The sequence below is a fragment of the Leptonychotes weddellii genome, chromosome 9 (genome assembly GCF_054177405.1).
Source record: "Leptonychotes weddellii isolate Sample4059 chromosome 9, ASM5417740v2, whole genome shotgun sequence".
Taxonomy (NCBI): domain Eukaryota; kingdom Metazoa; phylum Chordata; class Mammalia; order Carnivora; family Phocidae; genus Leptonychotes; species Leptonychotes weddellii.
The window spans coordinates 80548015-80574042 of NC_138377.1; the positions used below are offsets into that span (position 1 = coordinate 80548015).

At 36.0% G+C, this 26028-nt stretch overlaps 1 protein-coding gene across 4 annotated transcripts in view; it reads left to right on the forward strand.

The window, feature by feature from the left end:
• The first annotated feature begins 8252 nt into the window (after window positions 1–8252).
• Window positions 8253–26028, forward strand: part of FGF7 (fibroblast growth factor 7) — a 49597-nt gene continuing 31821 nt past the window's right edge. Inside the window, exons 1-2 of one of the 4 annotated variants that reach the window (XM_006735611.3) lie at window positions 8253–8517; window positions 9106–9661. In XM_006735611.3, the coding sequence (XP_006735674.1) occupies window positions 9376–9661 (286 nt within the window). In that variant the 5' untranslated portion in view covers window positions 8253–8517; window positions 9106–9375. The remainder of the gene's footprint in view (window positions 8518–9105; window positions 9662–26028) is intronic. The other 3 variants (XM_006735612.3, XM_081831056.1, XM_031030496.2) reach the window with 3 other exon arrangements.

Sequence of the window (26028 nt, forward strand, 5' to 3'; positions counted from 1 at the left end):
ACAACCCCAAGATCAAGAGTCACACATTCCACCAACTGAGCCAGACAGGCACCCCAACATACTTTAAAATATAGTAAAACTTCATTCATTTAGAGTCCCTAAATTCAAAATTTGCTAGCATTCAAATTGAGTTTGGATTGAAATTTATCTTTTTGCTTTGCAGAAATTTCCCAGATAGTGCAAATTAATATGATAAATCAGTTATCACAGGAAATTTAAAAACATTTAAGAGAGAAAGCAATTTTCAGTACTTTCATATCCACATTTACAGAAGCTGATAAGCTATTTCCGTATTTGTCTTATGGATAAAATTAAACTAGGTAACAGTTTTATTTATTACAAATATAGTACTTGGCATTAATAAACAGTATTGCTTTTAAAGTATGCTATAATTTGGATTTTCACTAATTTAGCACCTTTCTAAATTCATGATACAATGTTTCCAACTTCCAAGCTACTTAGGCTAGGAAACCAAAGCTATAATCATGTGTAGCCAAAAAGTTCTATTAGAAAGAAATCAGTCTTGTTTTATTGTTCTTTTGGCACTATCAAATGAATGATATAGTTGTCCTTTTGCCCCCCCCCCAAATTAACCTATTTTCTTGCCATTAGGCAAAATTTTAGTTTTTAACATATTCTTTTTGTTGTGTAATCTGCATGCTGATGTGAACTACTCCACTCCAACATTCCTCTATTAGCATATTTTTTTCTACATAAGGAAATATAGACTATAGAAGCAATTTTCTTTTAAGTAAAATAATCAAAGAGGTACTAAGTATTAATTTTTTTTAAAATGCCAACATTGTTATTAAGAAACTTCTTTCTCAGTGTCACCAGAATTGACTGAACACTGTACCCTAACCTACATTTTGACAAATTTAAAACCCACTTATGGCTGAAATCAAAGAATAAAACTGTTTTAGGCTTTTACAATAACATAGCTTGAGTTCTGATCACTTCATGGGGCCTATGACATTTTGAGTGTCAGAGACATTCATAATTAGAAAAATGAGGGAGGATGGCCCTTAACATTTTCGTCAAAATACTTAATACTGCCATGAGAAAAACTTTCCTTTTGCACCAGAGTTCCTTAAAAAGAGATTCTGTTTCTACTTCCACATTTTTGTGGTAATTGATTTGCAAGATGCTTACTGGTTCTCATTGCAAGGGAGTAAGAGGTCCAGATCGCTCTGATCCAGACTGAGTAGAGTTTTGGTTTATACCATTCCTCTTAGATAGACTTTCCAACTGCCTGATTTTCCCATCCATTGCTCTCCCAAGCTTCCTTAGCTATGCAAAACGGCACTACTATTTATCCTGTTGCAAATGTCAGATATCTGGAATTGAATCTTGACTCCTTGTCTCTCAGATTGGTTTCTTCTTGTTTCATTTTTTCCCTCTCTTCCCCTATGATTGAGGAGGATTTCTTCTCTGTTAGTCCCTTTCCCTACCAAGAAGAGAAGTGGGGAGGAAGTGTATCTCCCTTCACCCCAAATCTAGTGAGACAGTAGTGTTTGAGAAATATTGAGGACCACAGAGGATGTTGGAAACAGAAGATTTTATATGAGAAAAAGAAGACTACAGTTTTATTCAGGAAAAATGGGGGTGTTACTGAGGACTTTTGTGCAGAAAAATAACATGATTACAACTGTGCTTTAGAAAGATTAACCTGATAGCAATGCATAAAATGGGTTGGAGGTCGGGAGGAGGAGATGCAAGGAGGTGACTTAGAAATAGAGTTGACATGAGAAAAAACAATTACTTGCCTTAGGATATGAAGGTGATAATTGATAGGCAGAAACAGGTGTGGAAGAAGTTGTGGTGGTAGAATTGATAACTTTTGGAATTGATTAGATGAAGAAGGAGGACTAAGTATGACTAAATTAATATTAAATACCATCAAGAGGAAAACTTGAGTAATATTTAAAGATAGCAAGAATGTTTAGCTTGAAGAGAAGCCTAAGGAGAAGTATTAATGCCCTTTCTCTTATGCATGAGTTATTTTGTTAGCTACAGGTTTATAAGAACCTATAATTTAATGGATACCTGGCTTTTCATGGATGTATCTTTATACTAAAATTGTTGAACTCCATTAACAGTCTTCTCTTTCTTTGCTATCATAATTATCTTTATTCTGCCTCCTTCCGCTACTTTTGAAAAGTTCATCTGCTGTTGGGGTGCCTGGGTGGCAAAGTCAGTTGGGTGGCTGACTTTTGGTTTTAGCTCAGGTTGTGATCTCATGGTCCGGATATTGAGCACTCAGCTAGGAGTTTGCTTGAGTTTCTCTCTCCTTCTCCCTCTGTCTCTCCCCCTCCACTCTCACCATGTGTGCACACTCTCTTTCTCAAATAAATAAATAAATCTTAAAAAAAAAAGAAAAGTTCATTTGCTGCTAAAAAGTACTGGTTTTAAAGCTAATGAATTAAAAAAATAAACCAACTTTGTTATTAACACATTGACATTTATGAAATATTTTTAAAAATTTTTGTTGCTAGTTTTACCCCATATTTTGCTGCCTTGCTATGTAGACAATGAATATGGAGCCAAAGAATGAGAACTTAAAGCAAAGAATGTAATAACCCTAATTGCACAGAGTCTTTGTTGTTTTTCATGATATTCTCCTAGGGGTGAAGCAAAATTCTCTCCCTACCCATTATAATGCTTTTCAACTTTTAGAGTGGCACTATTTTAAAAGTAGGCACTAATGTATAGCACTGAATCAAGGAGACAGATTCTTTGTAAAGTTAAGCATTAATTTAAGTGGAGTCAAGCCAATCAAGAGTGAACTGCATAATATAACTTCTATATAGAAATTTCCAAATTGAAAAAATAAAGAACTAATAACTCTAGAGATCTTGCTCTAGGTCTAAACTTGCATAGTAATTCAGAAAAGTAATAATATATTTTGAAGAACTTTAACTTTAGATTAGCATTTCAGAGAACTTTTTATAAATATTAAATTAAATAAAACAAACTTTTATAGACAAAGACACAAAAAGTCAAGTTACATTTGTAAACTGAGATATTTATATGGTTGAGTCATAGGCACACCACAATTTTGAACATATGACTCAGACTCTGTACCTTATATACAATTAGTTTTAAAATGTTAGGGCATTATGCCAAGAATAACCACAAAGTTTACATGACTGAGGATTTATAGGGACCCCAGCCTTGCTCATTTACTTTTGAGATTTTACTCCCGAGTTTAAACCACTGTCTTTGCCCAGGTCCATCAGGTTTGGAGCAGACACACCTATACTTCAACTTCCTATTACACTTAGAATAAACCAAAACTCCTATTACCATGACCTTCAAAGTTCTTTAGGATCTGGCCTCTGCCTACTTTTTCAGTTTCATTTGTATCTCACTATTCTCCCCATTGCTCATGGACTTCATATACATTGGCCTTCTTTCAGTTCTTCAAAGTTCCAGGAAGCTTAAAATTTACCTCCCCAGACAGGACTTTTCTACTTAAAGTAGGTCCCTCTACTCATTTACCCCTATCTCCTTGAATATCTTCTTTGCATCCTAATATCCACCCCCAATTTATACCACAGATTTATGTGTTTATGTTTGTTCCCTCACTGGAATGCATACTCTGTAAGGTCAGAGTATTCTCCTGGAATATTCCTTCCAGAGTATTCACCATTGTATCTCCAAAACTCTAGGACAACATCTGGTACCAAGTAGCTATTTGATAAATATTTGTTTAGTGAGTAGATCAAGGAAGTAAGTAATATTGGTTGTATGGCATAATCCAAAGTTGGGGCTAAATTTATGGAATGGAAAAAAAATTATGGAAAGAGACTGACAGAAAAGATGAAGATAAATCCATAGTGTGATGCTAGCTGTGGGAATATAGTAGAAGTAGGTCTTGTACCATAATCTCAAATATGCAAGAAATAACATATAAATTATGTTTATAAATCAACCTTGTTTCAACTTTGAGAATGTTACTCCCCAGGTTGGTAAAAAACTTAACCTCCATTGTTCCTGGGTTACCCTCTTCTGCCTCAAGATGGGGTAGGATTCAGAGACAAGGCAAAGCCCTCTGGTTTTTGAGTCATTTGTCTACTCTTGTTCCTTCTGGGTGTTTCCTGACTCTGCTCACACAGTTCCTTCAGGTATGGGCCTCCTGCTGCTTTGAGATTTCTTTTCGAAACAAGGGAAATCTTTGAGGGGTGCTTAGGGCCCCATCTGTTTAGACACATGAGGCAGTCCTTACTCTCTGGAGTTTGCTGCTTCTGCTTGTGTGCTACAGTGTTTCCAGAAATATAGGAGCTTGGCTCCCCAAGTAGACTTCTCTATGCTCCTTTCACAGTACTTAGCACAACACTGTGAGGTGGGTTCAGGCTTTATACAACTCAGGAAGTGTATGTGACATTTTTCCTCCCCCATCTTTCCTTTCCAATTACAAAGTTTGGCTATCTTTTTGAAAATATGAAGAATAGAAAAAACAAGATAAATGAACATAATTTAATATTACATAAACTTATTCCTGATCATGTCACCCTTTTGCTTAACATACTCTAATAGCTTCTTATTGCTTTTAGGGTGAAGATCAGACTCCCTAACATAGCACAACAGGATCCTGCCTGCCTCTCCCGCCTCTCCATGCACCGCAGTCCTTTTCATTCCCTTTAATAAAACCATACTGGTGTTTCATCATTGAAAAAACATGTTCTCTTTAAATACAGGGTCTTTGTACATTTACGGGTACCTGTTCACCTGCTTAATTCCCACTCAGCCTTTAAATTGCAGCTTTACTGGCATTACTGCAGGGAAAGTTTCCCTACTGCCACCTGTTGTGGACACTCATAGCACCATGTAACTTTTCTATATAGTACTCCCTGATGGTGACTTTCTCTCATAAGATGAAAAATGGACAGAAGACATGAACAAACATTTCTCCAGAGAAGACATCCAGATGGCCAACAGACACATGAAAAGATGCTCAACATCACTCAGTATCAGGGAACTACAAATAAAAACCACAATGAGATACCAACTCACAGCAGTCAGAATGGTTAAAATTAACAAGTCAGGAAAAAACAAATGTTGGTGAAGATGCGGAAAACAGGGAACCCTCTTATACTGCTGGTGGGAATGCAAGCTGGTACAGCCACTCTGGAAAACAGTATGGAGGTTCCTCAAAAAAACTACCCTATGACCCAGCAATTGCACTAGTAGGTATTTACCCAAAGGATACAAACATAGTGATCCAAAAGGGCACCTGTACCCCAATGTTTATAGCAGCAATGTCCACAATAGCCAAATTATGGAAAGAGCCCAGATGTCCATCAACAGATGAATGGATAAAGAAGATGTGGTATCTATATACAATGGAATATTACTCAGCCTTCAAAAATGAAATCTTACCATATGCAACGATGTGGATGGAACTAGAGGGTATTATGCTAAGCGAAATAAGTCAATCAGAGAAAGACAATTATCATCTGATGTCACTCATATGTGGAATTTAAGAAGCAAAACAGAGGATCATAGGGGAAGGGAGGGAAAAATAAAATAAGATGAAATCAGAGAGGGAGAAAAACCACAAGAGACTCTTAGTTACAGGATACAAACTGAGGGTTGCTGGAGCGGAGGTGGTGGGGGGATGGGGTAACTGGGTGATGGGCAGAAAGGAGGGCATGTGATGTAATGAGCACTGGGTGTTATATGCAACTGATGAATCACTGAGCTCTGCCTCTGAAACTAATAATACATTATATGTTAATTAATTGAATTTAAATAAAATAAAATTAAAAAAAAAACCCAGAGTGTTACCCCAGCTAGAGATACCTAAAGATACTCTTGGTTTCTGGAGAATACTTCTTAAAGTATAAGTATAATAAGGGCATAAATGAAGTCTTCATTACAGCTGTGGTGTTAGTGAAACAGGTTGTGGGCCTATCTTGAATTAATTATTTTCCATTAGGAAAACGGATAATCAAAAGTTAGTTTTATTTATTTATTTATTTATTTTTAATTTTTCTTTAAAAGATTTTATTTATTTATTTGTCAGAGAGAGAGCGTGCACGAGAGCATGAGCAGGGGGAGGGGCAGAGGGAGAAGCAGGCTCCCCGCTGAGCAAGGAGCCGTAAGTGGGACTCGGAAGTGGGACTTGGTCCCAGGACTCCGGGATTATGACCTGAGCCGAAGGCAGATGCTTAATCAATTGAGCCACTCAGGCATCCTGATAATCAAAAGATTTAAATATAGTTCCCTTGTTGAGAAGCCACTTGTTAATATTATGGGGATTATATTTTCAAATCACAGAGTACAATAGCATCTAATGAACTTAAAGTGAATAGATCACAATTTTGTGCTTTGTTTCCAATTTTACAGTTAACCCTATAGAGCAGATTTTAAGGAGGCTCTAGCAGTCTTTATCAACAAAGTATCCATTTCTCTTAAGTCTTGAGCATTTAATTAGTAAATTTTGACTTTTAATCTATTGATTCCTTAGTTTAAAATCTGTATGGTCAGTGTGGAACAGATGGATTTAGTAGCTCTTGAATATCTTTACATGTGAACTGTTAATAATTTTCACTTCTTTAGAGAGAATATCCAAGTTCTAGGAGTTCTGACACTGCTCCTTATTGTTGCCTGTAGGGCTATGATTCAGAACACAGTAGCATCATACTTTCTTTCCCTTCTCCTCTTCCTCCTTTTGGAGAAATACATGGTAGAGTATTTTATTTATTTATTTATTTATTTATTATTTATTTTTATTTTTATTTTTTTTTTAAATTTGTTTATTTGACACAGAGAGAGATAGAGAGAGAGGGAACACAAGCCGGGGGAGTGGGAGAGGGAGAAGCAGGCTTCCCGTGGAGCAGGGAGCCCGATGAGGGCCTCGATCCCAGGACCCCGGGATCATGACCTGAGCCACAGGCAGACGCTTAACGACTGAGCCACCCAGGCGCCCGGTAGAGTATTTTAGAGTGACCTATTCAACAGATGAAATTAGAGAAGGGCCCACCCTCCTCTGCTCTAGTAAACTTATAAATTTCAAAATCTGGTGCCCAAAGAGTAACTCGGTACATTTAGACTATTCCATGTTCTTGAGTCTGTTTCCCAAAAGCACAGAAATCACATACACTATAATCTGAGTGAAAGGACTTAATTTTCTTTTCCTATTTGGTCTATATGCACCACCTGGTGGTAAAATAGTGCATTTCAAGTGGTGTGTGTGTGTGTGTGTGTGTGTGTGTGTGTGTGTGTTGGGGGTATTAACATGGGAAAGAGAATTTCAAAAAACATTCCTAAATATTGATTTAGATTTATAATGCAATTATTTTGCAGCAAATATCTAATAAAACACTAGAACACTACTATATATATAATGCCAGAATAGGAAGTAAAGGAGAGAATAACTCATGTTGGAAACTACAATAGCTTTCTCTTATTTACGTTAACTATAGCTCTTATAATTCCATCCTTATATGAACATTTATTTATTGTGCTAATGTTCTTATTGAGGCAAGAGTCAAACACTGATAACCAGTGTAAAACCATTTTCTTTATTTTTAATTTTCAAGGATTATAATCTTTAAAAGTATGCAATCTCTTCCTTATATTAGTAGTTAGTACAAGTCAAAGTCACAGAATTTTAAAACTACAAGGCACCATAGAATCATTTAGACTAATGCACTAATTTCACAAATGTAGTAGCTGAGACTCAGAAATGCCAAGTGACTCGCCCAAAGTCATACTGATAATTAGTGGCTCAGCTCAAATAAGAAACTAGGTCTTCTCACTTTCAGTCTAGGAATATAAAATCTAAAAATTATACTCATATACCATGGTAAAATACCTCTGTATGAAAAGATACGCACTTAACTTGGCCACATAGTGCTTTAGAACACTAAGATGTGAGTGTAATGTAATGTAATTAACACAGGCTAGTTTTGTTCTAAAATTCTGAGTGCAAAGAAGTAACAGTAGAAATGCACATATCATAAAGCTATGGAAAAGGTTTTCTAACTAGCAAAAATCCCTTTTATATATGTTCAAAAGAATATTTTTCAACTTATATACAACTCCGATGTTGTAAAGATGGTGTAAAAAATTCCCTTTCCCCTTTTAACTGCTTCAGAATCAGAGATCTGTTTCTACAAAGTAGGTACCCACTGGTAGATTTAGGCATAAACCATGTTCATAGCTCCCTCTCATGACCATTGAATGAATACTATATAAGCCTCCTTTATTCTTGCTGTTGTATTCAACTAACAGCTCACTGGTTAAGTTTTAATTGCTTCCAATGAGGTCAGCAAAGGTATTTATCGAAAAGCCCTGAATAAAAAGGCTCCACACACACACACACAAGCATACACGCGCTCACACAGAGAGAAAATCCTCTTGCCTGTTGATTTATGGAAACAATTATGATTCTGCTGGAGAATTTCTCAGCTGAAAAATAGTTTGTAGCTACAGTAGAGAGGCTCAAGTTGCACAAGGCAGACAGCAGCCATGGAATTCTTGTGTATCCAGCTGTTATCAACAGAACAAGTAAGTTACTATTATTTGTCTTTAAAAATAATGCTGAATGGTAGTTTACTTCTTTCTCTGGTTTTAGTGCTGAGGGGAAAAGTAAAGTTACCAGACTTTTGAGCCATGTAATTATCTATAGTAATTATGCTTGTAGAACTTACATAAAGATAAGGTTGACGTTTTCCAGACACTACTGGCATTTAACTTGAGAAATGTGGGTAGTTCAGGAGAAAATAATTGATTAACCACAAACATAAAAGCATACAATAAACAAATCTAGGGAAAGCATTTATACTTTGTTAATAGTGATTTCAGGACTTAATTTAAATCAATAGCTCTAACTGCGAATGTTTCTTACCAAATAGCAACCTGAATAAATGGTACAATCATAGTCTGATTTGTCTCTAGTAATGTATAACTTTTATAAATCTACATAGAGAGAGAGATGAAGATGTTGACATCCTCTGTGAAGGCTGTTTTAAATGTGCCTTCACAGTACAAACTGCACTGTTGTTATAATACTATTTACCCACTGAAATTTATACATACAATTTTTCATCTTCCCCTCCCCTCCCTTCCCTATTCTTAATCTCTCATTGCAAACAGAAGTCAAGTAGTAAACAGTGTCGCAGCAACTGAGCTTATTACAACCTGTTTTTATGAGGAAATACCAACAGAGAGTTATTTAAGGAGGAATCCTGTATTGTTATCAGGAACTAAAAGGATAAGGATAACAATTTGGATAAAAACAACTACTCTTTCTTAAATCAATCTACAATTCACAGATAGGAAGAGGTCAATGACCTAGGAGCAACAATCAACTCAAGATTTAATTTTCATTATGTTATTCATGAACACCCGGAGCACTACACTATAATGCGCAAATGGATACTGACATGGATCCTGCCAACTTTGCTCTACAGATCATGCTTTCACATTATCTGTCTAGTGGGCACTATATCTTTAGCTTGCAATGACATGACTCCAGAGCAAATGGCTACAAATGTGAACTGTTCCAGCCCTGAGCGACATACAAGAAGTTATGATTACATGGAAGGAGGGGATATAAGAGTGAGAAGACTCTTCTGTCGAACACAGTGGTATCTGAGGATTGATAAACGAGGCAAAGTCAAAGGAACCCAAGAGATGAAGAACAGTTACAGTAAGTAATGTCCTTTATTTATAGCACTGCGTATAAACCTTAATCTGTGAAAGAATCATTTTTCAAGTGACAGGCTTTCTTAGTTTCCTTTCTTTTTTTTGGAGAAAAAAATTAACCATCATCTTTTAATTTCTCTAAATTGGGATCATTGGATTATGTTTCCAAAAATATCTACTGTAACATGTCAAATCTACTAATATTATAGTTGGAACTGATAACCCAAGCCAATTTGAAAATATAATCCCAATGTCCTAAACTCAAAATGCTTATAAGCTAAGCAAAATGTAAATGATATTATTCACACTGAAATGTGACTCACTGTCTTCTAGCAAAACTCATTAGGAACTCTAAAATAGTACTTGGTAAATGCTCATCAAAAGCTACTCATTAGTGTGAGGCACAGAAAATTTATTTCAAAAAGTAATTTGATTTTCTTTGAAACAATATTTCTGTGGTGTTAAATACTTAATCTGTGCTCAAAAATGCATTCAACGACTTGTGCAATTGTGTACAGTTATAAAATAGAAGGGAACCTGTGGTATCCTCATCTGTTCACATCATAATGAGTTTGTATTAGATTGTTTATTTACCTAACAAAAAAATAGGTTCTTCCTAACATTTTCTTTAAATCTTCTATGCCATAGTTTTATGTTACCTTAAGAGAAATGTAAATGTGAAGGAGGAAATAAAAGTGAGTTGGAAGAGATGTCCATGATTCTGTTAGTGTACCTTACATTTTCTCCAAAAATCAGTTATTTTTTTTCATGTTAAAATATCAGGGTTGGACTTACTATTTAGCAGTTATGATTAATAAACAACTTCAATAGTTTTAAATTTAATGGGGTAAAATACTCAGCATAGGTAGTAAGAATTTAAAATCCCTGAATGAAAATCAATTTTGTTTGTATTACTAGCACTTGAACAATATTATTATATCATCTTATCATATTAAGTATGTTAAAGTCAATTGAAAAAGAAGGCATGGGGTTGATGGTGTAAACATTTGCTTCAGTACTTGCAGTACATTTTGCTTGCAGTGAGTACTTGAAACTTTTGTTGCTTGTTTAATGAATGATTTTTAGGCTTCTTAATTAATGAACCAATAAGTGGGAATTTGGGGAATTATGTTTCCAATATGTAAATAAGAGGATCTTCTTTGTAACTATAATTGTCATAGAATGCTAAGGCCATCTTAATGGATTATTAACAACTATAGTTTAATTATTACTGTTATTCATAAAATTATCATATTAGTCTTAGAATATTGTTCTGATTATACTAAAGTTTAGGTAAAGAAATAACTATTTGGAGGAAGGTTTTGTGGATAATCACTCCTATGTGAGCAACAGAATTTGGATTATAATCAATTTTTTAAAAAATTATTGAATTTATCATGGATAATGGAACCTGATAGAGGAGACAGAACCCAGGTGGAAGTTAAGACACATAGGTCTAATATCTGTCTGTGAATAATTCTGGAACAATTTTTAATTCTTTCCAATTCTTGGTTTTTTCATCTCCAAGATGTGGGATATGTACAGATGATCTCCTATATACCTTCTAGTTCTTACAGTCTATTCTATTCTAATCCATAGAATATATCACATAAATGTGAACAAATCTAAGTACTCATTATATAATACCACATACTTTAAATGAGATAGGTGAATATTATCTCAAGGATAAATGAGCTGTCAGAACAAATTTGAAATTGTAGCAATATGGTTATCAAACCTAAGCACTGTAGAATTCTTCTGTATGCCAACTAATTCCTTTTGAATGCTTTTGTCAAATAATGAAAAGTGAAAAATTAGATGTAAAATCCAGTGAAAATGAACAGTATGCATAATAATTTGGGATGGAAAATATCTACAATTGGGACACATTCACATATGTGTTTTATTTTGTGTTAAAATTTCTCGAAACCATGAAACTCAGGTGTTTGTAAGCATACACAAGATGCCAAACTTATTTTATAGTTTGAAACACAATTTAGCATTAACCTTGAGTAACCATAAAGCCAATTTGGTACACCATTCCTCCTCTACTCTAATTCTACAGTAAAAACAAAAGAGAGAGAGAGAGAAAGAAAGAAATTCATTCTATATCATTCATCAGAATGTCACAATAGCAATGTACTTCAAGACAGGATATATATTATATAAATAGTTTTCACTTCTATAAGCTTTTTTCATAGACTGTATATATGAGTATACTTTCTTGATATGGTGAATTCTCCTGGAAAGAGAAACTTTCAATGGGATGCTTTAAGTAAACCCTAAAACCCTTGTCAGGGTGTGTTGCTATCCTATTGAGGAAGGAGCCAGTCAAGCTTCATCATAGTTAAAAAGAAGCTAATTCACAGTTGTCTATTAGGAAATCCTAAGATAAAAAGGAAATGCTTCATTGAAAAATAAATGATGGAGAATAACTTATTAGAAGAGAATTCTGGTAGTCATTTCCTATTATTTCTGGGGCAGCCTTACTAATTTTAAGTGTGAATGCCCCACACATAAAATGTGCAAATTGACACATGTGAAGTTGAAGCTACTATATCCAGGTACAAAGAAAGTGCTCAACAAAATTTGTTTAAGAAGTCAAAGAAGAACAAAAAACTTGAAATTATAAATATGAAAACTATTTACATTCCTCAATCATTAATTGAATGAATGAACAAATGAACAAAAGATATTTCCTTCCTATTTTTAAAATGAGAGTAAAAGGTTATTGGTTTGTCTACTAGAGTGAAATGCAGCAGAGTTCAGGAAGTTTGACAGATCAGAATCAAACTCTGCATTTCATTTTCAGTATTCTGATGCCTTAAATGTGTTCAGTGGTTGTTGAACACCTTTCTTTGGAGGTCTTTTAAGATGGTATAGATTTAAATGTCTTAGATCATAAAATTTTGTATGAAAAGTTAGATGTTAGCTTGTGTGAAACATAATTTTCTCTGCATTACCAGGAGAAGGTCCCCCCTCCATTCTTATGGCTTTGCTTTGAATGAAGGGAAAAGTTACCTGATGAAATGAATAGGTTTTGAAGGACTGCTTACTTACTAACGGAAGGATAACTTCTTTAGAAAAATGTGACTTATAAGACATTGCTAAGATAATGGACTGGAGTGAGTAGAAGAGGTAAAAAATCTGTATATATAATTCTGTTTCCAGAAACTTGGGCTGGGGTAGATAGATGGAGGGCCTAGGGGAAGAGAAGGGGAGTGGTAGGGAGGTGGATATGATAGCTCATGTCTCATATCATTAGGGAATTAAAAAATTACTTAAGCTATCCTGAGTTGTGAGGACCTCACTTCAGTCTTTTTTTAAAATGAATTTAAGTTAATTTTATTTTATTATGTTAGTCACCATACATTACATCATTAGTTTTCACTTCAGTCTTAATTATGGTGTTGTCTTGTGAAATATTTTAAATTTAGATTAGAATGAGTAAATTGCAGAAAAAGCACACCAAGGAACCCAACAAAAATAAGACTTGTACTAATAGACATGTAAGACCCGACTATGTAAATGTAGGAATTCACAAGAGGCCAGGAGATGCTGGACCACATTACTGACACTGAGGGAAGAGAAGCTGTTACTGAAGAACTGGTCCTCAGATTACATACTATTCTCACCCGGGAGGCAAGAAAGCCTGTCCTCTCTGGTGGTTCCACATTTGGCCTTACAGTAGGTTTGCAAGTGACAAAACTGGAACGTAACCTGAACTAATAATAAGGGCAATAAAAGCATAACATGCCCTTCTAAAATGAAATAAATATTCATGTTCTCTGCAGAAGGAGAGCATTAATAACATCTTAAAGGGATTGGTAATGGATGGTCAGCACTTCCACTGTTGTCATCAGAGCTCTCCCCTTGGGGAAGGGCGAGAGGGTGAATTTAGATAATTTTTGGACCAGGCACTCCATCAACAGACAGAGTCAATCACTCCACACCTGACAGAAATAACACTGCTGTTTAAGCTGGGAATTGAGGTGCCAAGTGAGAGATGCCAGCAGTGCACTGGGCAACTGACAGCTGCCCTGAGAGACAGATGTGGAACAAAGAACTCAGTCCCTCGAGACGATTTTCTTGCTTTTGGGATCCAATTACTAAAAAATTTTGCTCTTCCCAACCATGGTCAGTATCACCCATTTCTTTTAAGAAGAAATCCTTAATTGTGATAAGCCACTGACTCAAGCAAAAGCATGCCTCACTTATTAGAATTAAGCATTGTAAGGCCCATAGCAAGAAAAGGGTTAGCCATTCTGAAAACTAGCCAATGATTTGGCAATATTCTTTTTTGGATTGTTAGACTGTGACGGGATATGGCCTAACAATTGGCAAAAAGCAAATAAACACAGTGTTGTGGGATTTGACTTTGGCCACAAAATCTTCAGCAACCCAATTGTCAACAATTCTTTGGATAAGATCCTACTCAGCAATAATCTCTGCTAGTAGCTAGCAAACATACATACCACCTCTAAATATGGAGATGGTAAACTTGCTTATGCTCCAAACAGCTCTTAGCAAGTTACATAAAAGAATAATAATTCACATTATCAAAACAAAAATAAGAAAACCAGGGCAACCCCACCTTAAAAAAAGAGACAATGAGAAACATATCTATGGAATTGAACCAAAATCCTAGCATTGCTGACAAAATGCAATCCTGTAGAACTGGTGACCTACATTCCCTTAAGTAAGTTGTCAAGGCTTTAAATTATGGAAGATGGATAAATTGCTGGGGAGCAGATTTGGAAATATTACCTATTCTTTGAGAATTCTAATAATAAAGATTACTTTTCATTGTATAGTTTTCCTCTTTTTTTTTGGCTAATACAAGTGTCTGGCACTTACAAAGTACACATAATTTATTGCCACAGGTGCATCTCTTATTTATTTTGTAAATCCTCATCTGAAATGACCATGACTTTCTTTTCTATACCAACCCAGAGCATCTGAACATATATTTTCCCTTTTGACTCAGCTGTATTAGAACTCTTTAGCCTACAGTTTTAGAGCATTCAGAGACCCAAGTGAATTGGAGAGAATGCAAGAAGCCAGCTTTAAGTCAGCCAGGTTCCCTTTCCTAGGTTTTCCTATTACTCAGCCTTGGCTAAATACTGTAATCAGCTAGGGAACTTCAAAAAAATACTGATGCCTGGTCCCACCCACAAAGACTCTCATTAAATTGATGTGAGTGCAGCCTGGGTACCAGGAATTTAAAAATTTCCTCAGATAATTCTGAAATGCTGCCCAAACTGAGAACCACTGGATCACATTAGAGGATCACATTAGATTACTGAGAAACCACAGTCCAATTAAATCAGAATCCTGAGAAGGTGGGGAAGACTCAGGCATCAGTGTTCGTTAACGCTTTCTAGTGATTTTACTATGCAGAAATGTTAAAAGCCATTATTCAGTGGGACCAAGGGTTCTATTTCAGCCTGGATCCCCTCATGTCCCAGGAATGTTTCAGAGCCCTTAAACAGCTCCATAGTTAACTTATACCCTGGAGGCTTTCAAAATGGGTTTATCAGGAATGACTCCGAATTATGCATTGAGGAAGTTCTTCTGGGTCCAGTTGACCTCTCTGACAAATCTCAGTGGCTCCAACATTTGGAGAACTGGCCTGGAAATGCATGTGATGACAGCTCCGTAGCTACTATGTAAGAAGGCTTCTTTGGCAAATGAGTTCATTGCAGGGAAGAATAGGTCCTGTGCCACAGTCTCACAATGTCAGGCAGGTCTGAATCTCTTCTGACACTTCCAAGTGGTGCTACAGCAGGGCCCCTGGAGTACAGACATCAGTGCCAGCTTACTTGGCACTTAAGTGAGCCACTTATGACTATGAACACAGATGCCCCCAAATCAGGGTCTCATCTCCTGTGGCCACCCCACAGAGTTCAAGGCAGTGATTTAAAGAGACAACCTCAAGTCTGAAAACCCAGGGAGGCGGGAAGCACAAGCCTAGAGGGTCTATCCAGATTAGTGAAAAGGATATGAAGTTAGAGGTTGGTTTTCTTTGTAAATTTGGGATTAAAGCAAAGCTTGCTTTCTTTTCTAAGGATCCTAGCTTTCTTTCTCTGTATCAAAAACTTTTGGTAGTACAGTAACTTCTTTTGCATCACTACTGGAATACAATACTTTTTTATATTTTAATTTCACATATGGCACACAGAAGAAAAGGCAAGAATTGTGCATATCTAAGTAATATGGAGAAACAAGAACTCATTAAATGAAATGAGCTTCCATATGAATTCCTTCCTTTTCTGAACCATATCCAATCTTTCTTTAAAAAAAAAAAACACTTTATTGAGGTATGTTCACATATAAAAATCTGTACTTAATGTATACAAATTGACCAATTTCTACATCTGTGAAACTACCACCATAATCTATGCCATAAACATATCCATCAGTTCCACAAGTTCCCTCCTGCCTTTTAATTTATTATTATTATTTTGTGATAAGAACACTTAGCATAAGATCCATCCTTTTAGCAAATATTTAAATATACCATGCAACAGTATAAACTATAGGCCCTACACTGCACAGTATATCTCTAGGACATACTCACCTTGCATAGTTGAAACTTAGTACCCTTTGACTAATACCTCCCTATTTCTCCCTCCCCCCTCCAACCCCTGGTAACCACCATTCTACTCTCTGCTTCTACGAGTTTGACTGTTTTAGATTCCTCCTATAAGTGGCATCATGTAGTATTTGTCCATCTGTGTCTGGCTTATTTCACTTAGCATAATGCACTCCAGGTTCATAGCCAGTCTTTCTACACACGAAATAGGTTGGAAAATGAAAATCCTCTGCCTTTCACATGGTTCAGAAATCCAAATTAAAGAGTCACTGAACATTTAACTGTTTCTTGACCAAGATTCATACCTACTACATTTGAGATTATATCTGCACCTGACTTAGGTAGAGAAGCCATCCCTAATTTGCTAGCAAAGCAAATTTACCTATTTACCTTAGTTGTGCAAAAGGGTTTTTGTAGTATATATAAAGACAAAGGGATTAGGGTGAGGAAGCAGAGAAAAGAATGATCTAATATCCATGTCCAGGTAAAATCTGTCTTTCAGGCAGATAATATCATTCTCAGAGGGAAAACGTTTGATGTATATTGGCGGAGAACTGGCTCTGGAGGTTCTCTGTTCCAGTCAACTTCCCTGCATAAGAATGGAATCACTTCTACTAGAGTGAGCATGAGTACTTGCCAGAGCCATTAGCTAGTGTCCTTCTGAGAATAAATAGGTTGGCAACATCTTTGTAAATAGGTGAAGAAATAGGCGAGAGAGGAAAGGAAAAAAAGGACTTTATATAAAAATAAATGGATTTTGCATTATATTTGTTTTAAGGATTTTATTTTTAAGTAATCTCTACACCCAATTTGGGGCTCCAATTCACAACCCTGAGATCAAGAGTAGCACTCTCCACCAACCGAGCCAGTCAGGCACCCCAGATTTTGCATTTTAAGTTTAGGGTGGATTTAAACACAAAGGATCCTCATAAAATAGGGCTCTATTAACTTTTTTGATGCACTTAAAGAATAAGGGCAATGGAATGCAATAGACTGATAATAGTGGGAGAACTTCTGAGATCAAAACAAAACCAAACTAAATAGTGTACAGAGAGGTTGAAATAATAATAGATTATTGCAGATGATACTCAAATAGGAGGTTTGAATCTATTAGTTAAATTTGTACCTAAAATTGCAATAATCTTTATTTATCAGGACTATATGCAAACTGAGTTTATTTTTTATGGTTAATATGAGACAGGGCAAATGAGGTATATTTCAATATGCTCAAATACCATACTTATGTTAAAATTATCATGTAATATTTTCCATTTATCTGCCTATTTGAACTTTAGATGTAATTGTAGATAATATTGAGAAAATGCTTTTGGAACAAATTCAGAATCAACTCAGCATGCAGATTTTTCTTAAGGCAGCAATTCCAAACTTTTGTTTCTTAGGACACTAGTGTCCCTTGAGATATTAATGGTGTTTCCTGTGGCACAATTCCTGTGGCTAATTGATTGGGAAATATTAGGTTAAATAAAAGTGAACAAATTTCACAGTAGGCAAACTCTGAGCCAAATTATACTAATATAAATTGCAAAACTCCAGGAGGAGATTATATATGGTTTCCCAAACTTGACACAGAGTACGTTGCTCCCGCCCCCCAACTCTCTCTGATTTGGATAAAACACTTAAATTTCATTAAATTGTAGTTTGAGAGGGGTGACTGGGTGGCTCACTCGGTTGAGCACCGACTCTTGGTTTCTTGGTTTCAGCTCAGGTCATGATCTCAGGGTCGTGAGATCCAGCCCCATGCTTGAGATTCTCTCACGTCCTCTCCCTCTGTCCCTCTCCCCTCTCTCTAAGATAAATAAATAAGTCTTTTTTAAAAATTGCAATTTGAGAGCTATTGCCTAGGGATCTCTCTATGGTGCAGTGAAGAACTAAACCAAGCGTCCCTTCATTTTTTGGTTCCAAATAAAAAGGCTATAAAATGGACCCGAAGCAATATTTAAAGAATGACCTTGAACCAAGAATCTGTGCCAAAGTTAGGAGCCTGAATATGATTTTGGACAATTAGGGTAGTATTTTGGGTATAGATGCATGCTGGGCTGAAATCCAGAGATTTGCGATGAGATTTAAGCCTAGCTTGAAGCTCTTTTCTGAGTTTTGAGCAGCTTTATAGGACTATTCTCCTAATCTGAAATGATGTCCAATACCTATTATTTAGGCAACCTAGAAACCGACCAAAAGCAATTCCCATGCATTAACCTAAAAATGTTTTAGGATTAGAACATGATTGAAGAATTCTTACTTATGTGCCTAAAAACAATAAACGTTTACTTTTCAAAAAAGTAGTTTGAGCAAAAGTTTGAAGTTATTTCAATTATATCAATAAAGAACAAGTTTTATTTACTGGCCAAAAACTATTTAGAAATTTGAAACTTACGGGTGCCTGGGTGGTTCAGTCATTAAGCGTCTGCCTTCGGCTCAGGTCATGATCCCAGGGTCCTGGGATCGAGCCCTGCATCGGGCTCCCTGCTCGGCAGGAAGCTTGCTTCTCTCTCTCCCACTCCCCCTGCTGTGTTCCCTCTCTCACTGTGTCTCTCTCTGTCAAATAAATAAAATCTTTAAAAAAAATTAAAAAATTTTTGAAAGCATAAACTGAAGGGAGAACTGCAAATTTAATGAATTAATTTCAGTACACTTTGAAGAGGTCACTTATTGGAGATGTTACATAGAATTGCCTTTTCCAGCCATACATAGCACATTTGCCTTGTCTTAGGATTCTTTCTGTTTGCATTTGGCAATGCCACTAAAAAAATGTAAGTTACAGAAATATAAGCATCATGTCTTATTCTTCCTTTTGTCTCCTAATGGTAGAGGAAGGAGCACTTAAGCCCAGTGCAAGAGGTGGAAGAAGTGAGATGGATTGACAGTCATTCAATATATTTCTCCCTTAACTTTTTACACATCTAAAATTAGTCATGGATAAGAAATATATTACTAAATGATCATGAAAATTTAATGCAGACAAGAATTAAAAGTTTGCTGAAATAAAAGAGAGGCACATCTCATTTTCCTCTTCTCTCTTATTCTCTAAAAGAAAGTACTGGTCTCCAGAACCTATTTGACTTAATGTTTTTCTGGATAACTTCAAGAGGCTGGTGGAAAAGTTTTATTGTAGAGGCCAATGATCTAAGCAGGCACAGGTAGCCCTGGTGATACTAGAAGGGTGATTGACACGGCATGGTGAGGACAATCCTGGAAAAGTTATGGCCTCCTCAACACCCATTCTTGTTTTCATCTGACTGTCAACTAATTCTTGCATATCAAAAACTACATGCAGAAAAAAATGATGATTAGTTGATACTGGTTTAAGGAATATCTGCATTAAAAGGAGATACAAAGAGGAAAAGTCTTTAAGAATTAAATGAGCAAGGAGACACAGAGAAAAAGTCTTTAAGAATTAAATGAGCTATACTAGTAAAACCAAGCAGTGGGCTAATAATTTTTGGATAGGGAATCTGCCTACTTATTAGTAGCACATATGCGAATGATCCTGGACATAGTGACTAGTGTCAAAGGGTGGAGAGGACATATGTATGTATACGGAGAGAGAGCTAGGGAGAAGTGGGGAGTTAGTGAATACACTCTCAGTTTGTTTTAGTGTCAGTAGTCCGATCCTTGGATAATCTTGGTGTTTTATAGCATTTCAAACTGTACTTCTGATAAAAGCTTGGTTGGTCTGGTTCATAGTGCAGCATCTCTCATGGGGAGATCACCTGCAGGCAGTAGACAGTTTCCTCCCTTGTTTGCATGAATAATGAAGACATCATACAAAACTTTGAAAGATTGATGACTTTGTTTTTCACTCTTTTATTAATTCAACAAAATTCATTGATACCTTCCCTATCCCAGACTTGGACTACAATAATAAGCAATCCCACAGTCCACATTTTTAGAGAATTAACAGTTTAGTTGGGTGTGGAGGGTGAACTATAAGTCAGAGGAGGCAAGTTCAGAGCAATTAGCGGGTTGCCCGACTCAGCTTGAGGAAATGGGCATGAAGTCTTTTCTGGGAGGAAATGATCTGAAGGATGAGCCGTATGAAAGAGAGAGGACAAATATATTACCCTTAGAGGAGATACTTTAGAGATGCCTGGTAGTAAGACAGTATTGAAAAGCTGGGAAATGGAAAGTGACTTAATACCTTGCCAGGTATCAATGTTAAGCTCACTAAGGTAACCTTTTTTTCTATTAAAAATATTAAAACATTTGCCCTTGGGGCGCCTGGGTGGCTCAGTCGTTAAGCGGCTGCCTTCGGCTCAGGTCATGATCCCAGGGTCCTGGGATCGAGCCCCGCATCGGGCTCCCTGCTCAGCAGGAAGCCTGCTTCTCCCTCTCCCACTCCCATTGCTTGTGTTCCTGCTCTCACTGTCTCTGTCTCTGTCAAATAAATAAATAAAAAAATCTTAAAAAAAAAATAAATAAAACATTTGCCCTTTATCAGTTGTCAGACTTTGATTGCTCTGTTTCTAAAAATGACTATTTCTTTTAAAGGGTAATTTTTTAAGGGTAATTTTTTCTTCAAAGGGTAACTTTTCTGAAGGCATAATTGAAGTCCTGCTAATTGGAGTAATATTGTTTTTCTGGATAACTGCATACTTCTTCTTTTTAATGCTTTTTCAGTCTTTGATCATAATTGTAACCTGTTTAAGTCAGGTGGCCATAAATATTCACTATAAAAGCTACATTATCATTATGGAGGATGTTTTTCCCATAACAGTTTCTAAAAAGTGAGAGAAACAACAATTTTAAGGCATATGTTTGGCTTTTAAGGACAAAATTATGGAGGTTATCTGCCACATTCTTTAAGATAAGCCAACTTTTACGACCATTAGAGCTGCGTTCCCTGCTACAATTATGTAAGCAGTGCACTCAGTAGTCAAGTAGCTGTGCATAGCTTTATTTCCTCTAAATCATGAAGTAGGCAGTGAAGCAAGGTGTTTTCCCACTTATATAAGCCTGTCAAGGTGTCTCTGTTTCTGAGAAATTGTGCTCAACTCCCTGTACAAATAATGCATTACAATACACACAATAATGTTGGATGTTTAATAGACATAAGGAGGTGCTGTCGACTTTGAAAAGATTCTGGCCAAATTTGGTCTGGAGATTTTCTCTTAACTGGCTTAAAGTTGATCAGATATTGAATAATAATTCATCCCCGAATAAGATGAGCATAAATCTATATCATTGTGATTAAGTTGTACTCAGACCTAAAATTCATGATATTTTAAAGTATTATTTAATAGTTTATCAGGTATTGGGGCGCCTGGGTGGCTCAGTCGGTTAAGCGGCTGCCTTCGGCTCAGGTCATGATCCCAGGGTCCTGGGATTGAGCCCCATATCGGTTCCCTGCCTAGCGGGGAGCCTGCTTCTCCCTCTCCCTCTGCCACTCCCCCTGCTTGTGTTCCCTCTCTCTCAAGTAAATAAATAAATAAAATAGTTTATCAGGTATTTACATTAATGTTACTACTAAAATTACTGTACTATGTAGAAATAAATTTTGTTTGTTATTGTCATGAATCTTCTAATTTAGTCTATATAAAATTGCACAATGTACAACCAGGAACATTTTCATCGAGTGACTAAACATAAGTAGATCACTAAAATGATGTTAATTCTTTTAAAATATGTGTGTCGATATTGAAATTGGTGCAGAACACTTCGTTCCATTCTAATTAATTCTCAGAATATCTCTTGCGGTAAGCTTGCAGTTGTACACTAGTCCATTTCACAGAAAGAAAGGGAAGGCTTGCAGGAAATTTGTCAGCCTGATAAGCTTGCTAATGTACAACTTCTAGCTTTAAAATTATATGTGGGACTATTTAGGTGTTGTCCATTTTAACTAAGAAAGATTGGTGTTAAAAAATTAGCTGATAATTGACACGATCATAACAAAATCCTCTATGTGCAATGATTGGAGTGTTTTCTGGAAATTCTTGGGTAGTCAGTTAACTCACAGAGAACAGGTATTAAATAGTAAGCCTGATGACTTCACTGTGTGACTAACATCATTAAATATTAAAGAATTAAAAGTTCATGTTCAGAATACTGATTTAAACCTTCCAGTTTCCTTAGAGCCAACACAAGTTAATCAGAGACTTTAAAGGGGCAAAACTGAGGCATTTTTAAGTAACATTTTCTCTCCTACAATGAAAGAGGTAAACTTACTAAGATGTTACCACGTGCCTGGCACTGTGCTAAACACTTTATGTATATTACCTCATTTAATCTTCACAGAGCACTTATAAAATTGGTAGAGTTATGTTCATTTTGCGGATGGGGCAACTCCAAAGCGTAGTTTTAGTTATCACTACATGATCACTATACTGTCACTGGTGTCATTAAAACATCACACATGAATTTGAACCCGGCATGAATTATCCCACTTTGCATATGAAGAACTATAAACAGCTGAAATTTTCTTCTCTGTAATACGACCTAATGAGTACTTGGCATTATTTCCTTATTAAATAAAAACTCTACTCCAACGTTCCTTGACAAAACATCTCCATCTGTCTTCCCCTGAGTTGGCATAGAAACGTTCAGTTTATTTTGTGTACGAATTGCTAAAGATATTGCAAAATTTAATTTGGTTGTATTTTAAACACATTTCTGATATTTATTAAAATATTTATACTTCTGTTCACTAGTGTCTACATAATTATTATAGTATACATACATATATGCAATTTAATAACAGAAAATCAATCAGATAATTTTAGGAACACAGCCAGATAGTTTCCCTCTCTAAAGGCCACTCAATCCAAACAGAAGAAACACAAAAATAAATAAAAGAAACAGCACAGAGTTTGTTCCAACAAGCACTGCTGAAGGATAGGTTGAAAGAGAAATAGTTTACTGGCAAATTGGTTCTTTCTTTTGTCCATGATTACTATGTTCTCAATTTATTTCTAATCCTTTTAGAACTTTGCCCAATAAAAAAAAAGAGGCAAAAAAAGGGGGGGGGCAAAAATGAAGAGTTAGCGCAAAGATTCTACTTTTTTAAGATTTTTTTTGTGCTTCTGTGTAAATCATATTGTACCTTTGAAAACTAGACATACACATTATTTGTGACCTGACTGACCTTAGGTGTTTTCAATATCTTAAAAATATCTTGGAAGGTTTTTATTCTCAAAGTTGCAGGGGCTCTTTTCAACAACTAGAAGACTATTTATTGCAATATTGATTGAGCATATATTGTTATGCTATGTACTATGGGTACATAGATGTATAGGTAGAGACCCGCTATTTGAAAAAATTCAGCCTATTTGGGAAACCAACACCAAAAACTCAATTTTAATAGAATATGGTAAATATGTGATAAAAATATGTTCAGGGAGGGAACCTAGTGGAAGGCAGGTAACATAACCTAAGAGAGGCTGAGCAAGACTCTGAAAGGACATGATGTTTGAACTATATCTTCAAGGGCTAGTGGGAGTGAACCAGGCTAGAGAAGTGGATAGGGAATGGGGAAGGGAGTCAAGAAAAGGGCATCTCCTCTTGGAAAATAGCACATGAGAAAAGCTGAGTGATGTTTCAGGAGGTATGTATGGGAATTATGGGAATTAGTGTTTCTGGAGTATCGGCTTCAAGGTAGGAAGTAGGGAGAGATGAGACTGCAGTGAAGTCTCATTTCTTGCAAAGTTATTTTCCATTGTAGGGAACATGAACTTTATTCTATAAGTAATAAGGAGCTTTCGAAGAAGAACGTAGAAGCAGTAACTAATAAAAAATAGTTATTTTCATTATTCACAAAAATGACCTGGATGGTTAATATTTATTAATAATTGGAAGATTTATTTTATTAGAAAATTTAGCCTCTTTTCATACCAAAGCTTCTTACCACAACCACCCACAAATGACAAAGTTAGCTCATGTTAATTAATATCCTTTACTTTTTGCTATCAACTTTTTGCTATAGGAGTTTATGAATGAACTAGATTGTCCACTGGAGAAGAGAAAGGGCAGAAAAAGTAGGCTTGAAAAATTTATCTATGATTTATCAGTCTTAGTTTATCATACCAGTAATTCTCTTTTAGTATAAATATTAATACATATTATTTACCACCTAGGAGTAGATTGGATTGAATAGAAAGTGAGAGGCATGGAAATAATACTGTATTAGGTATTATGGGATCAGGGCTTTAATCCTTTTCTTCCAGGAATTAATTGAATGACCTCAGGCAAGTACTTAACTATTCTGGGTCTCAGATCTGTTTTTTTTTTTTTTTTTTTTTTTTTTAAGGGGGTTAGAGCAGATTGTTTGAATAGGTTTCAACTGTAAATGTTACCCAAAGTACTAAGCAATGGAGACAGAGAGAGAGAGAGAGAGTGTGAGAGAGCGATGTATTAGCTGTCTATTGCTATATAACAAATTACCCAAAATTCAGCAGCTTAAAACAATGTTTGTTATCTCACAGGATCAGAGGGTCCTGAATCTGAGAGCAGCTGAGCTGAGAGGTTCTAGCTTAGAGTCTCTCAGGAATTAAGCTGTCTGTTGGGGCTGCAGTCTTCTCAAGACCTGACTAGGGCTGAAGGCTCTGTTTCCAAGCTCTCTCCCATGGTAGTTGGCAGGCCTCAGTTCATAGCAGCCTGTCAGCCAGAAACTTCCTCTTCACTATGAGGGCCCCCATAGGCTTCCTTAGTGTCCTCATGACGTGGTAACTGGCCTCCCTCAGACAGAGTGATGAGGGAGAGGGAGAGAAAGAGAGGAAGCGAGAGAGGGCACCTTCAAAATGGAAGCTGCAGTGTGATACACCATCGCTTTTGCCTCATTTTATTTGTCATGCAGACCATACAGTAAAATGTGGGAAGAACTACACAAGGATATGAATAACAAGTGGTGGAGATCGTTATAGGCCAAACCAAACGCTGGCTACCACACATGGTTTCTGCATCTAAAGACCTTTTAGTCAAGTTGGGAATCAAAGTATAAAGAAAGAATAAGTTAAAGCAAAAATAGAGCAACACATTTGTGAAATCAGCCTGAAAAATAGATAGCTGTCCTTACAGAAGCTGCTAATTTGGCTTAAGGTCTCATTAGGAGGCATTCTTACTGCAAACTTAGAAAGGAAACCATATAGTGTTAATATTTGAAAGCAAAAAATTTTCATTTCAATCGACATTATGATTTTACATAAATTCCTGAATTTCTCACTTACTGGAATAAAGACATTATTTTCTATTTAAATTTTTTATACACTAAAACTATGGTATATTTCTAAGTACCAATGCTTTATTAATTTACTTTATTTACTATTTAAAAAATAAAGATGAAGTAATTGGTATGTTACAGTGGGGAGTAGGCTGACAATTTCACTAAAGAAGACTTCTGATAAAAATGGGAACACTTTTTTTTTGTATTTTTTAAATTTTATTATGTTAATCACCATACATTACATCATTAGTTTTTGATGTAGTGTTCCATGATTCATTGTTTGCATATAACACCCAGTGCTCCATTCAGTACATGCCCTCTTTAATACCCATCACCAGGCTAACCCATTCCCCCACCCCCCGCTTCCCTCTAGAACCCTCAGTTTGTTTCTCAGAGTCCATAGCCTGTCATGGTTTATTTCCCCCTCTGATTTCCCCCCCTTCATTTTTCCCTTCCTGCTATCTTCTTCTTTGTTTTTTTTTAATTTTTTTTATTTTTTATTTATTTTTTTTATTCTTATGTTAATCCCCATACATTACATCATCAGTTCTAGACGAAGTGTTCCACGATTCATTGTTTGTGCATAACACCCAGTGCTCCATGC